General features: G+C 39.7%; 1 protein-coding gene across 1 annotated transcript; it reads right to left on the bottom strand.

Moving 5' to 3' along the window:
* Positions 1-5,369: 5,369 nt before the first annotated feature.
* On the bottom strand, positions 5,370-15,810 carry MRPL15 (mitochondrial ribosomal protein L15). The gene is made up of 6 exons (XM_075744090.1): positions 15,650-15,810; positions 12,023-12,180; positions 9,198-9,363; positions 8,570-8,693; positions 6,991-7,371; positions 5,370-5,523 (listed from the first exon to the last, which is right to left on the bottom strand). The coding sequence occupies exons 1-5, from the start codon at positions 15,746-15,748 to the stop codon at positions 7,034-7,036; spliced, it is 885 nt and encodes a 294-aa protein (XP_075600205.1). The 5' UTR covers positions 15,749-15,810; the 3' UTR covers positions 5,370-5,523; positions 6,991-7,033.
* Positions 15,811-17,204: the final 1,394 nt, after the last annotated feature.

Here is a 17,204-nt window from a genome sequence, read left to right on the forward strand (position 1 = left end):
GGGCTGAAAACTCTAAGGACAACAAAGAAAACCTAAAATGTATTCTTTAAAATGATTTCTTGAATACTTACAGTTCATAACAGTACAGTCAGCAAAAACAAAGAGTAATTAAACATGCAGCAGAGTTTCAGCAGTGTTTGCAGAATACTCATACATTTCTGATCTTGGAATCTCTTCAGATGGAGACTATCATATCCCAATTCTCATGCTCCCAAGGCTGCACAGATTCTCTTTGCTTTCTCTAGGACCAACCACAGTACCACAGCAGCGAGTCACTGCCCATAGCAGTCTGCTGCCATTGCAGTTTCCTAATATGCTGCAAGTAAAGTCATCCAGCTCAGCTGAGAGCAACAGTTCAAACTGGGCAAACATGCACTTTTCACAAGATGCAGCAAAAATGACTTCACAGCTTCTTACCCTCTATCTTCTTCTTTGGTTCTCTTAATGGGCAGATAAGCTTTTCCACAATAAAGACAGACAAAATCATAGCATCCCAGTGCTTCAATTCCCTCAGATACAAACGAGTGCAGAAAAGCTGAACCAGGTAGAATTTTGCAACACGTTCACATCCTCATTAGGGTAATTCATTTCATGATCATTCCACAGTAAACACCTGTCTTTAATGATGAACCTGGAAGGGCTGGAGCCTTCCAACAACAACAACAAAACCCAGCCCGACCCAATTAACTCAGACATTTCACAAGTCCTAGAAGTCAGGGCAGCAGCAATGTCAAGTCAGCCAAGCCCAACAGAAAACCAGTAGAATAATATTTTGACTGGAACGGTCTCAAGCCTTCTGCATGGCCTGTACCCAGACAGCCTGCTGTGGTGATTACTGCGACTGCCTTGCCAAAAAAAAAAAAAAAAAAAAAAAAAAAATTTAAAAAAAGATCGCCTATGCACAAAAAACCCCAACACGTCTATGAGGTTTCAGGGACCCAAAAATCACTGAAAACAGGAGAAATGGCAAGTCAGACTCTGTAGAAAGATCAGTCCCAAATCTCTCTTTTATATGCACACCACAATTCATCACAGCAGTTGTAGGAGTGCCCTAAGAGACACACTGGCCTGCATGTTGTCTCATTGCTCTCTGAGAACATCTCTGTTTGTATCTCAGTCACTTTCTCTGACCATTACAAGCATGACTTGCTGAAGATGACACCTCAGAGGGACACTATCCTTCCCTCCCATTTTTTTCTCATTTGCAAGTTCAGGCGACTTTAATTTCCACGCTTTGCTTAGAGAGGAAATGCATACATTAGTGTTAGTGCAAACATCAGCAATGCATTGCACGAGGACCAAAGCAGGTAGGTAGCCAAATTTTGAACGGCAATACCAGTGCCAAGCTGTGAACTGGGAGCCATCCACCTTGAAAGAGTCAGAAGCTTCTAGGTGAGGATGCTGCCAATTTTATATCCTGGAAAAGCTGTGCTCTCCAATAGTTGTAAAATAACAGATCATCTAACGGCCAGCATTTCACCTCTTGTGGCACCAAGATGTGCTCTGACTTGTTTTTTATTAAATTAGCACGCTTGTTTTCAAAGACAAACACAACCTGGTACATCAGACTTCAGAAGTTCCCAATGCTGAGCCAGGCAATCCACACAGGTGACTCCTGATCCCCAAGGAGATCTTCCCACTGTTAACTTCAAGCATCTTGTGTCACTGAAAACAGAGTGGGATTCAGTTCCAGACACTTACATTTTAGATGTATACAGCTGCACTATATGTTAAAACTACCTAGAGTGCAATTTAGTTGCTCAGATGTCTGCTTCAGCCCAAACGCAGTGATCCTTCAGGCTCCACTATCAATCAGATTTCTACTGCGTATGAAATGAGCTTAAACAACTGTCTACATGTGAACAATTAATTTTGAAATTAAGGCAGTATCTCAATATGCTAAATTTATACGGAACTTGGATTCCAGCTTTTGAAACTCTGAACCATAGCTACATTCAACAAAGTAAAGAAAGCATCTCCCTTGTCAGATATTAAGAGTGAATTTATTTTCTTAATTTAAGGTAGTCCACACTGGGAGCAGGGCAAACTACACTAGCATCACCGAAAAAAAGAAAAACCACCAAACAACCCCCCCACAGAGAACTAGTTTATTTTAAATTTACACATCAACTTACTTTTCATAAATTGCTCTACGTACACAAACCTCTAGCTGTCATTACCTACCCAAGGAATAACAATAAAAATAGAAACATCAAGAAATGGCAGACTTTCAGGCTACCTTACCCTTATTTATAGATTAGAGAGCAGACAGGACAATCCTATCATGAAACCAGAACAAACCTTACAGAGGCTGGGTTTCCAAAAGTGCAAGGAGAGACCGATTTGGGCATTGATGCATGGAACGCAAAATTGCCTATCCATTAAGACTTGTACTAGTGTGTGTAATTCTGAGTTAAGTGCATGGACACACTTCTAGGAGTGTTCCTTGCCTCTGAGTAAACTCCAAATCTGTTGCTCAAAGGCCTCTCCAACTCGGCTCGCATGTGTCTTGGAATCTACAAGGTTAACAAGTAAACAACATCGCTGTTGACATTTTTAACAACAAAAGCAACACCAGTCCAGGAAACTCAAGCCACGAAAAACCCCCTCGTATAAACAGATGCAGGAATGATCAACACTTTTCCTGCTCCAGAGGCACATAAAACAACCAGATTTTCAAACCCAGAGTGGGCCAGACAGGATGACACTGTGAGAATGATTGAGCCCTGTAGTTCCCACCACTACAACAGGAGAAGGGAGAAGAGACCTCGGGAAGATGTAGATGCAACAGAGGCAATATTAACCAAAGGAGGTAGAACAGACCTGAGGATAGTTTGCTGCCACTCAGAAACCAATAATTCTTTAGACAATGCCATATATTTCTGCTACAAAAGACCAAGATGAACCACCTGAGCTAAGAGATGAAGGAGCTTAAAAAGTCTGCGATTTTCCTAATGGGTCAGAATTCTGTCACACCAGGACTTCTAACTACATCTTTTCACAGACTAAACCATAACACAATGAACTGAAGTATGGACTGAGAGTTATGTAAAACTATTCCCATCTGATCACCAGTCAAGGAATTTTAAGAAATAAATCTGCATAGGGAATATTAAACTGGCCATCTTGGACAGACACAGCACCTGTCTTATTTTAGTTATATGTAAATATAACTCATATTTAAAATGCAGAATTCAACAATTTCAAATTAGAGACAAATTTTTACGGAACTATTGAGTGTTCAACCGCACAGTTAGCTTTGCATTGGCATTTTAAATTTTAGCAATAAACCAAAACCCAGCAAAATAGCAATGGGAAGCTATCTTCATAATTGATCACTTTTATATGACTTCCTGGAGCACTAACATCAATTATGCTCCTATGTCAAAACAATGTTGGCACACTGCCAGTGAAGATTCAGCTCAGGGCCACTGATTTATTAATTTATTCCTTTTTGGAAATCAGTGAGTGGTACAGTCAAGTTTTGGTTGTTAAACACAAATACTATACTATGAAATATAATGAATTAAAAGCCAGCATGTCTTTGTTGTACATATAAGGGAAAACTTATTTATTTTAACTTAGTTAATTTTGACTCTGCAGTCAGCCACCTGCAAGGGTAGTATTCTGTGGCTGCTGTTAGTGTTCTAGCTCAAAAGAAACAGGTGATTTCTAATCATCAAGGTATGACATAACAAGGTATGTACTCCTTCAGAAGCCTTTATTTTGATTTCAGTCTCTCAGTTTTATCAAGGAACCATTCAAAAGTATTATGTTGTTGCTAAAAATCGACATGGCTTTCAGTATTTTATGGCACAAATAACGTTTCTTTTCCTCAGCTACTTGATAGTGCTTTTCCGGTTACAGCAGATTGGGTACTTCTTACTGTGTAATACATTGTTGCGTATGAAAAACCCCTATCAAAACAGGATACCCAGGGCAATCACTTATCTTAATGAACATGAAAACATGGTATATATTCCTAAGTAAAGACTGTGGCCTTAGATGCCAGTGCTGGCGTAAAAGTCTTGCACCAGTGAGCCTGACCCTCATATAAACAGTCTGTTGGGAGGCTGTTTATTACAGATTTATTAGAAACCTTGTCAATAACTTACTTTGATAATTCTGTATTCAGTTGCCAGGAGACTTGTGCTCCTGACGAGATAAAATGAACAGGAAATCCTCTATAGCCTTGTCACTTTTTTCACTAGTAAATAAAAATCAGAACAGTTATAAAACACTAGCTACTGTAAACAGAAAAGAGAAAAAAAGACAAACATTGCATATTTTAAATAAAGCAACATAGAGCCCTTTTTGCCATCTCCAATTATAAGATGATAAAAGATCACCTTTATAAAGTAGAATGACCGGATTTTGTGGAACGTGGCTGTTTTGGCTCCAAGGTATTTGTAGCGTTATAGTATCAGAGCCAGGATACAGCTGCCTTGTGACTAAGATGTCGTTCACTGAATAAGTGCTATCCAATCCCTCGACGTCACCAGACATCTGTTTCCTGTTTTCATTCTTTCTTTCACTGTTATCATTTTATCCAAGTTACCCTTTCACCTGAAAACCATTTAGAAACCTACAGAAACCAGCGCATGCACGCGTCTGTGTATCAAAGAAGTTGATTTAGGAAAAAAAAAATTTGCTGCGAGCAATTTCTTCATTTTAATACAAAGAGCAGGAGTGGAAACAAAGTTGCCTTCCCGCCTCTTCTCCTCCCAAAAATACACAATGATACATAAACACTTTTGTCTTCTGGTCTTCACTAATATGACTAACTTCCTTCTTTGCTTCCAGTTAAGTAGCTTTCCTGTTGAGTACCACCACCTCCACAAAATACAATTGTGAATTGATTCATAAAAACAGAAACATTATGGCACAAATAAGGGAAGGCAATAAATACTCTTCCCCCCCTCCTCCAACTCCTTCCCAAATGGAGGCAGTAGTATTGTAATAACAAAGAGAAGAAAAAAAAAAAAAAAGTATTGCTTGTCATTTAACGTTCCAAACCAACAATCATCAGGATGCAGAACAGGATACATCTAAAGTGAGAAAGTTATTTACTTCACATTCAAGTTAACACTAGCTATACTTTTTTTGGCACACGGCATTATTATTAATGTGCCAAAAAAGTGTTGTGCACCTTATAAAATATGAATGTTAACACCACCAAGACTAAATTCCTGCTATTCACAATGCAATTTTATATTGGTGGTGTTTTGCTTTTTCACCTATACTTAAAGCACAAGTCAGGAGAACGACCATTACTGATAGCATCAAACACATTAACAACAAACAATAGAAGCTGAAGCGTAAGTTGTCAAAAACTAGTGACTTTCCATTGTTAATCTCTGGATTTCAGATTATTTAATCAGCACGAGAATAGAAGACTAGTTTTATTCTGTTTTGTGATTACAGATGCTCATATTAATTGACAAGGCAGTTTGTTGAGTGAAGCAAAAATCTGGGCTGGTTGACAACCACCAACAAAAAAATTCATCCGCTTCTTGTTATTCCCTGGAAAAAAAAAAAAAAGAAAAAAAAAAGGTATTTTTAAGGGTTTTTTTCCTCCTCTTGGAGGCACACCAGCAAAATACAGGTGTTATACAGGAGAAACAGGAGATTCTGGCACTCAGAGGGCTTTCCCTAGGAGATGGGATGGTTTGGCAGCTAACAGGAAACTATAAGAGGATTTCCAAAGGCACATGAAAATTGGAAAGCAAGACGACTTCTTGTGTTGTGTTCTGGTCTTCCGGACTGTTTCCTGCATCCTAATATCCAAATTATCCCTATTTTAAAGCCAAATTCAGCTTCCATTAAAGTTCATGTAATTATGAAGCATCTCATTAACTTCTGAGGAGTCAGAGCAAGTTCTGACAGATTAACTTAGTCTCCTCTCTCATCTTTCAATTTACTGCTTGGTTCGTCATCCCAAATGCCCAATTCTAACCTTCCGTATGAAACGTAGAATACTCTTGCATAGTAATAATATAGTATTCTGGAGAGATTGATGAAACAAACATCTGTTGGAAAATATTTTTCAAGATTGTATCAAGCTGGTGTGATTATAATACTGTTTCCCGTTAAAATAATTTGTTTGTAACTTTTCACAACATCTAAATTCATTTGCCCACTGTCACATACACAATCTGTGATCAAGCTGAAAACTGAATCCTAATTGTGCACTTTGTCCATTACATACCCATCCTTCACAATCTACTGTCACTGTCTAATATTCATTGACTCTGGATTCTGCTATGCATTTTTATTAATGACATTACATTTGTGTCTGGACAAGTTTAAAATTCTGCTTGAATAATAAAAGCCACTGATTTAAGATAACTACCTCTTTTTTTCCTAAACTTAGATAGATAGAAAGTTCTTTTAAACTACACACTCTTTCTCAATTCCATCTGAAGGAGCAAGACAAAAACCAAGACCTCTCAAGCTCTAGTGCTATTGATGGCAGTGGCAAAATCCAAAACATTCCTATGGAATTGAAGAGATTAATGAATTCTACTGTACTTTGTTATTTCTGGTTGGTTTTAATTTTCCCCACCCAAAAATACATGGTCTACCTCTTGGAGGTAATCAAGATAAATTATAATGTTATGCAATATGATTGTAGAACTAATAGTAGTTTTGTACAGTCATGCTTCTGATTTTAAATTGGGGGGGGTGGAATATAAACTAATTATTAGGTCAAGTTACTCTTTGGAATCATCCTCTGAAATAAATGCAACATCAAAACATTTTGTCTGAAAAAATAACTGGCAAATCATTGCAAGGGAAAGTGCCCAAACACACACTTTATGTCAGACTGTACACTGTTTCCAAATGTTAAGACTTTTCATACACTGTATTATGACAATAAAAAAGTTGAGAGCTACACCAGAAGATTACATAAACAAAAATTTATGTTTTGTCTGGTATAACAGGAGTCTTAAAAAAAACAAACATCACTTCGCATCCATTATTTCATACCCAGATGTTTCCTGTACACCTGCAGTTGTCTCCAGTCCTGAATTCAAGAGCTGTAGTATTTTAACAGCCTCTCATCAGTTGGTTTTAGAATTTTCTTGTCTGCCATGTTTACGATCCATCCTGGAGCAAGACCAAAAAATATCTGTCTAGGATCCTTGCGTGTGCTTAACATTTTGAAGAGTTCATCCTTAGTTATGTCAGGTAAGACATAACCGTATTTCTTGGCAAGTTCAAGCCTGGCTTCTGCAACCTTAGATGGATCTGCCAGGTATCCACGATTCCTGGCATCTGTGTAGTAACGGACTAGATCTTCAGGTGGAAGCATTCGCTTTGGAATAGGCTGGCCACGCAGGAAAAATACTACTGGCTTACATAAAATTTCTGTGGGCAAACGTGAGAGAAAATTAGATACTATGCTTTACAACACATTTAAAGACATTAAATGACACCGTCTTATTTAGTATTTTGTGCTAAATAAATTATTAAACTCTTATTAAAAAGTATCAATCAAAAAACCCAAATCTTAAGAATTTTCTTATTCAGAATGAGATACTGGTTTATAAGTTTCACTAAACCAAACACACACCTCTGTTTTACCTGACATTTATAGCGACAATCGGGATGAATCATTACTTCTGACGCATTTAGAATGCCTACTCTGGAAACATACAATAACTAAACTAGATGCCACCATTTATGTAAAGGACTGTCTTCCAAGTTAGAAGCAATGAATTTACATGGCTATTTACACAGTGTACCAACAAACATCAAATGTAGTGTTTCAGTAAGTATTTTAAATAAAGAATCGATGGCACATGCACCTATTTAGTAATTTGTGAGACTATCCTCTCCTCCTCAAGTTTTACTGAGTTTGGTAATTTACATTCCAGATCCTTTTAACATTAATATTTTGATTATTTTCTGGATTGGAAAAAAAGAAGTTACTCCAGGGTAACTTATTTTGCACACTAAGAATGTCTATTCCTCTTGTTCTCAGTCTCATTCACACATGAAAGCTCCATTATTGTCAATAAAAACTGCATGAATGAATATTAGGCAGGATGCAGCCTCAAGCAAAGCAAAGCCTCATTCTTCAGTGAAAGTGTTCTGAAAACAATAGCCATTTTGACTGTAACGATTCTGAGCTTCTGTAACTTAGTTATTTCCTCACTTTAACTGGAAAAGTATTTTAAATTAAAAATATAAACATCCACAGTGGTTTTTACATCTATTTTTTCCTGAATTTTCTTAGGGTTATTAAACATATAAGAAAGAAGACAAAAATTCCAAGAAACAATCTTTGATTAGTTCCTCTATTTACAAAGCTACTTGGATTTCTTTAACTGGTCTACTGGTAAATGACTACTAACACTGGTAAAACTAAACAGGTGAATGGTTAAAAAGAGCAAAACTGAGGATGCATTACAGTTCAACATTTGTATAACAATGTGTTGTTGAAGCTTTCAGAATAGAAGTGGTGGATGATTTTCCACTTGTTTGAAACTTTGATTTGGATTACTTAATTTTTGCACATACAATTAAAAAAAAAAAAAAGTCAGAACTGAAAAGAAATTCTTACCCAAACTCCTTGGATCGTAGAATGACGTTGTTACCACACCTCCATTTTTTTCTATGGTTGCAATTGCTAATTCAGATGCCCTCTGCACTTCAATATTTACTTTTGCTGAAAAGATATCAGCACCCTACAATTTCAACACATATTAGAGTAACATTAAAATGAGTATTTTAGGACACGTTTATTCTTCTCTGCAAAGTTGTAAGAAACATTAAATCCCGCAAAATACTATGATTTGTCTATTCCCTGCACCAAGACAGGTAACCAAATTGCTTTCTCCCAGTCATCTGGCTTGAATGAAAGATTTGTCTGTCCAAAATATCCATACATTTCTTTCTGTACATTCCAGTCTTCTGTTGTAAAATACTTGTTCAACCTCTTGTTATGTGCTCCTTAACTATTATTTTCGTAGTCTCTCAGGTCTTAAAACATCATCCTGGGGTGGTTTTTTTTCTGCTAATACACAGTGCCCTCTAGTGGATTTATTACCACAAAAATCCCACAGCAAACTAATTTAGAAAAATAAAGATGTTTCCAAAACAGAGGAAGCACAATCTGACAGGCTGGTATGGAAAAACTGAAAACCCAAGGCTTTACACTGCCTGAAATAGTAAGTGTCTTGTAAGCATACCTCCTCCACCAGCTGAACACCATAATCCCTTTTGAGAGGTTGCACTGTTACACCTCTGGCATTAGTGAGCTGTGTTAAATCAATTGGTTGCGTGGGGTCAACTCTACCCAAATCAATCAGGTACTGCAGCCTCTGAAGACTGAGTGGGTGGTACTGACGTCTGCGGCTGGGGAGAGGAAAACAAAAAACCAAAACAAAACAAAAAGAGAAAAGAAAAAAGAAAAAAAGACAACCAAACAAAACAATGAGCAATTTACAAACTTGAAGCTTTAGTAGGAACTGGTCAACTGAGATACAGCACACTGTATTCCAGCTTCTACCTACTCTTTAACTACCAAGCATAAGTTTGAACCAGACCCATCCATAAGCCAAAATTTTAAGTTTAATTTAATGCAAATACAAGCCCTAGTTGCAGCCCATTATGCACTCAGGTTTGCTCACACACCCCACCTCCAATATGACATTAATTATTTTGCTGTTGCTGAGCTCAATTTACTCAATACCTCTCTACCTGCTGATTGGTTTAAGGAAGCAAAAAAAGACTGAAGAAATTGAAGTGTCAGCATTTCTTGATAAGCCAGCAGGATTCTAAATAACTACCATCTTCAAAGTGAATCCAGCTTTGTAGCTTGATACATTCAGAAAATTTGACAATAAATACAGTCAAAAGCAAATATACCCTGCCCTCCCATACAAATTTAGCCAAAGACTATCAGCCAAACCCTGTACATGCTCGTGCATAGCTTGCCTATATCCAACAAGAATTTTTAGTCCATTACCACTGCACCTGACATCTCACAAGTACTGAATGGAGTCTTCCTCAAAATACCACCAAGGGGGAGAAATATTGAGAAAGTATGCATTAATCCATATCCCCAAAGGAAACTGGACTGTTTTGTCAACAGCCATCAGTTTCAGCAGAATCCACTTCCGCATTTTATGAAGTTCTAACTTCACTACGCAAACCAATCCTTAGAGTAGCTTTCCCGATCCCAGTGTCTATGCCTACTGCATACCATTTACAAAGACGCTCAAAACTTTCTCATACAATCAGCTTAACCACTGCTATTGGAAATCCGTGAGCGGTAGCAGAAAAACTGAGCAGCTTATCTTTGTTATTGGCAAGCTGAGTAAGACAAGACAAGCAACAGAATTTGCACTGTCAGACAGTTCTTAACAGAACAAAAGTTCAAAAAGTAGAGGAACATCATGGCAGACAGAAAGAAGAGTGAGGTGAAGATAAACAGGCAGAGACATTGTTCAGGATGCTCCTATCTTGCCATGATAGCCTCTCTCAAATGCACTTACAAGGTTCACTAGAAAAACATTTACAATAGCCTGGCATTGAAATTTTGCCAAGAGCATTGAAAAGAAATTACAGAGCACTTTTTTTGTTTCCACATGCTGTCAGATGTGGTTAAAACCAGCAAGACCCTATTAATTTCTCATCAGTGCAGAAACTTGGATTTTTGCTGTTGGTTATTCATGAGCTTGTGACTGCCATTAACATAAGAAGCTCATGCCTGCATTCTCCAGTATTTCCTTTGTGGGACTGCAGATCTACACTGTGTCTTCAGCTATCAAAAGTGCTTCTCATTTACTTTTATAATAAGTTCAGCTAACAGGAGGAAATGACAGTACTTGGAAATATAGTTTGAATCACACTTCAAAGCTAGTAAGCTTTTGACAGAGAAAACCTTTGATAATCAGGACAGGTCTGTAGGTTATACTGCATGCATAAAGAATGGAAATATAAAAATGCACAGCTATTTGATGAAGTTATAACAGCAAATGAAACATAATATCAAACTATAGGTTTAACAATTCACAAGTAAATTCACATAAGTCCTTTCATTCTTGAATTGTCTGCTAGCTGTGGCACGTTTTTGTTACTACTGCCTTTAACAACTCCTGTATCTATACAATGCTTTCATGACCATACCTAAAAGCAACAAAAAGGTTAGCGACCAAGTTAACACACATGCCATTTAGAAAACAAAAACAGTTTTAAACAACAACAAAAAAACCCCAAACAAAAAAAATTTGTAATTGCCGATATAATGAAGGAAATGAATAAAACACTGGCAATACAGATCTCCAGCTAAGAACAGTGACTGATTAGAAGAATCATTTTAAACATTAAAAAGCTGAAAGAAGGACATGGCACAAAAAAAAGCACAATATGAAAAGGGGACAGAAGTGTCAAACAAGGCAGAATGTCCAAGGAGAACAATTATGAAAGATGACTTAATGGCTTCATCCAATAGATTTGATATTAAAGAGCTTGTTAAGATTCTAGGTGGCACAGATGGAGTGCACACAAAGACTGCAGTGTTGCAGGGCTGAAAAAGTAGAGTCATGAAGAGAAGCAGAATTGTTTGGCTAGCAGCAGATCACAGCTTCAAGTGAATGAAGCAAAGCAAGGCTCTGGATTACATTTCCATGCCTAACATCCTCACTCAGGTCAATGGGACTGTTTCCAGACAGTTTGATAGGTTATCTGCTGTGCAGACAGGCAAGGGGAGAAACAAGCATGTATGGAGGAGCTGTCTGAGAGGAGAAATGCACTCACCTGTAGGAGGAAGGGTAACCTGCTACATATGAGGGATTATGCAAAGAAAAGCACAAATAAGCAGAAAATAAATGAATTCATTAAAAGATAATCTCACAAGAAATGGGAGATTCTGCTGGTAAGGAAGTTAACAGTCTGAGAGGAATGTCTCATTTTCAGTTAGGCTGTTTTGGCATATTAGATTCTGGCTTCAAGAGAAAGATCAAGAAAAGCAGACAATGATTAAGTTCTGAGTAAATGTGAAGAAACTTACCTATGTCCCTCATTAAACCCGTATTTTGGTATGACCAAGTAAAATGGAGTCTGACCACCCTCAAAGCCTAATCGAGGGCGATTTCCTCTTTGTCTTTCTCCTTTGTGACCTCGACCACACTTCCTACCTCCATATCTTCCTCGGCCACGTCTTCTCTCCTTGAAAACAATCAATAACACATTTAGTCAACTGCTTTGGAAATAAGTATCTATAAAACATAAGATTTCAGAGATATAAACAACTGAGCAAAATGCTGATTCTTGAGGAAAAATTAAGAAATAGCTCTTTCCTAAGGGGAAAAATAGTCAGAAACACAGTACACGTGATTTTTTTTTAGAGCACAGCTTTAGGCAGGCACCACAAATAGTCTAGAAGTTTACATGAACACATATTGCAAAAAAGAGGAATACTAGTATTTAATCTTACCTCTTATACCCTGTACTCTCCAAATTAGAGAATGTTCCTGAATTAACTACTGATATTTCCTCCTATTTCATGAGAAAGTTGCTCAGTGCTCAGAAGTTTCTGAACACTGACAATGAAAAAAGAAATTAAAAATAAAAAATCAGTTCTACTTCAAGGGGCAGAAGAACAGACTATATATGCTATGTGCACATACAATTCTTTTCATGGACTCAGACTTTCTAGAGTCTGCAACTGTGGCAATTTCTACTGACTACAAATCAAAACAGAAGATTGTATTTTAAACCTTTATTATTTTTTTAAATTAAGACTGTGATACTAAGCTATTAAGTTTCCTGAGCACTTTAAAGTAGCATCGCAGCCACAAGTAGCAGTTCAGCAATCTTCTTGCGCTCACCTCCTATCTGTGCCATCAGAAGCATTTGCACAGCTAAATGGTGAGCAGGATCAAAGAGATAAGCAAAGGTAAAACTTTTTTTTTTTTAAATTTAAAATCCAGGTCGGTTGCACCATTCGGTACAATTCACAGGTATGCAAATATCTATAGGATTACAAAACAGGCAGTAAGCAAGGGTGGAAATGAGCAGCTGGGAGTGACTGATATTAAATGAAGTGGTGCCAGCTCTGAACTAACAAAGTTTTCTGTGTAAGGTGACTTCACCTCATTCATGTACTGAAGAAGTTGCAACACTAAGGCTCACTAATTCCCTTCACGCTTTGTCAGGGGTAAGATAGAGGCACAAGCTTCAGAATCTCACTGCCATGCTGCACAGGGTACAGTTCACTGTTCAGCTCCAAGAGGCACCATCACATCCGTGCATTGCTTTGATGGATCCATTTGATCTTACAAAGTTTTCCCCATTTAAGCTAACATTCACTGGAATGTGAACGCATGTGGAAGGAGCAACGTCATGTTGCTAACTAGTCTCATATCTGCACAACACAATTCACACATTTACTATTTTCCATTGTGTTCCTCAACATGAAAAAGTCAGGCTGGGAGACATGTAAGGCAACACATTCTGAACACTATTTGTACTGCTTTTAAGCTAACTTCAATTAAGTCACAGCATAGTCACTGTTGGATCAATAACAACATAAATACTTCATCACTAAAGAGACTACAGTAAGCCTCTTCACTTTCTCATTTTTGTATTCAACACTCAGCCAAACTTTAAGCACCTCTAATCCTACAAATCACTATATGCAGTTAGACTGCAGCACAGAATATTGAGTAAAACTCAATGAAAACTGCTCATTATATCATGGTACTTGATTATTAGCCTAACACCACAAAAACATAAAATTTGATGGTTTATGCTCTTTGTTGTGTCTGTGAGTTTTCCAAAGTACACTTAATGTGCACTGAAATATTAGTAGAAAAGTCAGTATGGACATACATCAGAAAAAAAAATGCATTAATATATTTGAAACATTATCTGACCTAAGATGCACTGCTTACCTGTATTAATACTAAACAGTATAGAGTTCAAGTGCTGTTTTACGCTAGCCTAGACTATCCCTGTCACCAAAGGAAGCTGACTTGTCCCCAGCCCACACGCTACGCTTCTTTACTCACAGCGCCTCTTGTGCTGACACAAGCAGTTGTGTGGCTTTATGTTGGACAGTTCAGGGAATTAAACTAGATGAAAAATAATTTTCGTCTAACTAGCTTTCAGCTGCTTTAGTTCCCGGCTCTGTTTCAGGGCACAACCTCTAGCAGCAGTACAAAATACGCAGCGGGTGTGAGCAGCTGGAGGCAGAGGGAGGGCACAGCTGGCCCACCCACCCTTTGTGGCAGATGCCTGTGCACACACCAGATTACATGATGACTTTAGTTAATAAAAGCACACCAACAATATCTGGTCACAAATGGAACATAATCAGTACATTGACCAGATTTTAGATTGTCAGAGGAGCCATTCAAGACTTTTTTTTTGGCCGTAACTTCTGTTGGTGAAGTCAAATGCTCTTAAATCTGGTCATCTGAGAACTTCATTAATCACAGAATAAGGCTGTCAGACACCAAAAGAAAAATACCAGAGAAACAGAGCTGAGGTCACTTCCACAAACTCCAACTGAAGGCAAACAGCAGTAACATGGTGAAAAAAATGCTCATTTCCTATATGGAGTTGCAAGTTACTTGCTAAAGACCCAGCGAGTATACAAAAATCTTTACTTTCAAGATTAAAAAAGTGTTTTCCTAAAGCCAACAGCTACCTTGAAAAACAGAGTCCTGAGACCAAACACTGGCAGGTAAACATCAGTTCCAGTAAACCTCAAGTTCAGACTATCTCACAACTTCTGGATGTTAAGCCTGAAAATACTGTTTTGGAGCCTGTTTGAAAAACCTTAAGAATCACCACTCCAGGCCTGTACAGGGCTGCTTCTTCCTGGCCAAGCTGGGTGTTAACAGCTCCAAGTGAACTAACTTGACGGGGGAACCCCAATAGATGCAGGGGGGAAGAATTTCCATTTTCTTGGCTTGTCACAGGTTTACAGGCTTACAACTATGCTGCACTCACCAGCCCTGTACGCATCTCTAGGGAGCCTTGAGCACTGACAGGGAAGTGCTGCTTGGTGCTCCCTGTCAGTTCTCTATTCCTATGACTTTAGCCCTTGAACCTCATCCCCCTGTTCACTGACATTCCTCCCAAACCGGCTGGGTTTCTTCCTGGCTTCTTTACTTCTCTATCACTTTACAAGGAGACAGGGAAGCTAACGTTTAGTTTTGTTTTTGAGAAAGCAATGGTTACAAGAAGTGATGGCTGGCATCACGTTTTGTTTTGTTGTTTTTTTTTTTTTTTTCTTTTTAAGCCTTTTAACCTTCCCTTTTCAAATGTATTATCCCATCTCATTAACATTTGGTATTCCGTATTTTTTTTACTGTTTCTGCCCAGCCCTCAAGGACGGCCCTGAGGTTTAGCTAGGAACGCTCATCAGCTCATCTGTGGGCATGGTCACACGAAGTACGCAAAGGGCAAGCCCAGGGCCAACACACACAACAGTACAACCCACTCTTTTGCCGTCCCACGCCTATTCCGGCCAGGCCGCTCTCCTGGGCCTGCCGCGATCTCCCCAAAAGTCTCTGACAGCCCTCGAGGCAACCGCCACCAGGGCCGGGCGTGCCCGCTGCCGAGGCCGAGTCCTGCCGCCGCAGGGAAAGCCTGTCCGCGACTCACCGGACAAGTTACAGGCACTCACCTGCTTTTTGGAGCCTGGGCTGGGCCTTAGGTTGGCTAGGGTGACCCTGGGCAGCGACCGCAGCAGCTCCAGGGCCTTGATCCCGCCATTCCCGCTCATGTCCGCTCGCCTACCAAGGGCAGCAGCGACGTTGGTCCGGGCGAGCTGCTTTACGGCAAAGCCGTAAAACGCGGTTCTCCCGCGCCTTCCCAACAGTGTCGCGCAGCCGCCGCCGGCGGGGCGGAGGAGGGGGGGGGGTTGGCGCTGCGGCCTCCGGCGCCGCTGTGGCACCGGCGTCGGGGCGGTGACGGCCGGCCGGTGACTCACGGGCCCCCGAAGCGCAGAGCCGGGAAAGGCGAGAGGAGCAGGCGAGGAGAGCGGTGCCGCCTACGGCTGAAGCGCCCTCGGGGCAGTGCTGAGCGGGCCCGGGGCAGGCCGTCTTCTTACGGGCGGTGCTGGGAGAACGGGGCAGCTGCGGGGAGTTAAACGTTAACACGGATCGTTCTTTTCATAGCGTCTTGGCTAAGAATGCCAGGGGATTAGGCGTAGGTCCCAAACTGCCTTTCGTTTTCCAGTATGTACTTTTCTATTATTCACACAGGTCTCAGCCAGGTATTTTAAAGCCTTTAAAAACCATCAGGCTCCATCTAAAAACGACCGAGTGACGGCACACGGAACATCGATCTACTGAAAGTGCGGCTCCCTGTGTCAATCCAAAAAGTTTAAAGGCGGGTACTTACTGGAAATGTGCATTATTATTAGAGACTTCCCTTGTACTGCTGCAGTACTTAATCACTTTTATTAAATCTGAAAAGTAGTTCTACTGGAAAAAAATCATACAGCAGTTTCAATCAGTATATCGGTCTGGCAGGCAGTTAGTTACCGTCTGGCGCAGGGGGTGCAGGCTTACCGGAGCGAAGAACTGAATTACGGAAGCTGCTGATGGGAAGTTACAGAGCAGAAAGGCCGGTTCCCATTGTGAGAGTCACCCGGTAGTTCTCAGTGTAATATCCTGCTTTCTGTCCCAAAACTTCTGTTTGACCAAAAGCTCCTTCCACGTTGAACGTCTGCTTCAGATTACACCTTGGAGAAAAGGTCCCCAGGTTCTGAGAGTAAATAAGGGTAAACATGGAAACCACGTTGCAGAAATTAGTGAGTTTCAGTATGAAATCTGTATAGCTTCTTACCCTCCTTCAAAAAAATTAGTAACAATTACAATGTAGCAATACACATGAAATGCTGCTATGGACAACCATCTTATCTCAGTCCACCTCAGCCACTAGGAAAAAATACATAGTTTAGAGCCTGCTTTGCTTTGTAAAGCTCTCACTAATTTAAGCAGAACCTTGAAATTAGGTAGAAAAATACCACTCGTTTGATAGATATCTCACTGTAAAGAGACAGCCAACTTGCAAGTCTTTGAAAGGTTCATAATTCAGATGTTTTCAGCAATTCCTTCAGGATTTCAGCAGCTCAGTTCCTTGAACACTTGTCTGTAGCCAGCAGACTGCCCCATGCCCGCACGGGCCATCCCGCTACTGTGCGACTCACCAATGCCCGATCCACCCAGAGCTTG

This window comes from Balearica regulorum, chromosome 2 (genome assembly GCF_011004875.1).
Source record: "Balearica regulorum gibbericeps isolate bBalReg1 chromosome 2, bBalReg1.pri, whole genome shotgun sequence".
In the NCBI taxonomy this organism is placed as follows: domain Eukaryota; kingdom Metazoa; phylum Chordata; class Aves; order Gruiformes; family Gruidae; genus Balearica; species Balearica regulorum.

Bases quoted from the DNA above. Each gene is read 5' to 3' on its own strand.
- MRPL15 (XM_075744090.1), bottom strand. From the start codon at position 15,748: ATGAGCGGGAATGGCGGGATCAAGGCCCTGGAGCTGCTGCGGTCGCTG. The intron at 9,364-12,022 runs GTAAGTTTCTTC...TCCTCTCCCCAG, and splicing joins GGGTTTAATGAGGGACATAG to CCGCAGACGTCAGTACCACC. The intron at 7,372-8,569 runs GTAAGAATTTCT...GTTTGCCCACAG, and splicing joins CTACGATCCAAGGAGTTTGG to AAATTTTATGTAAGCCAGTA.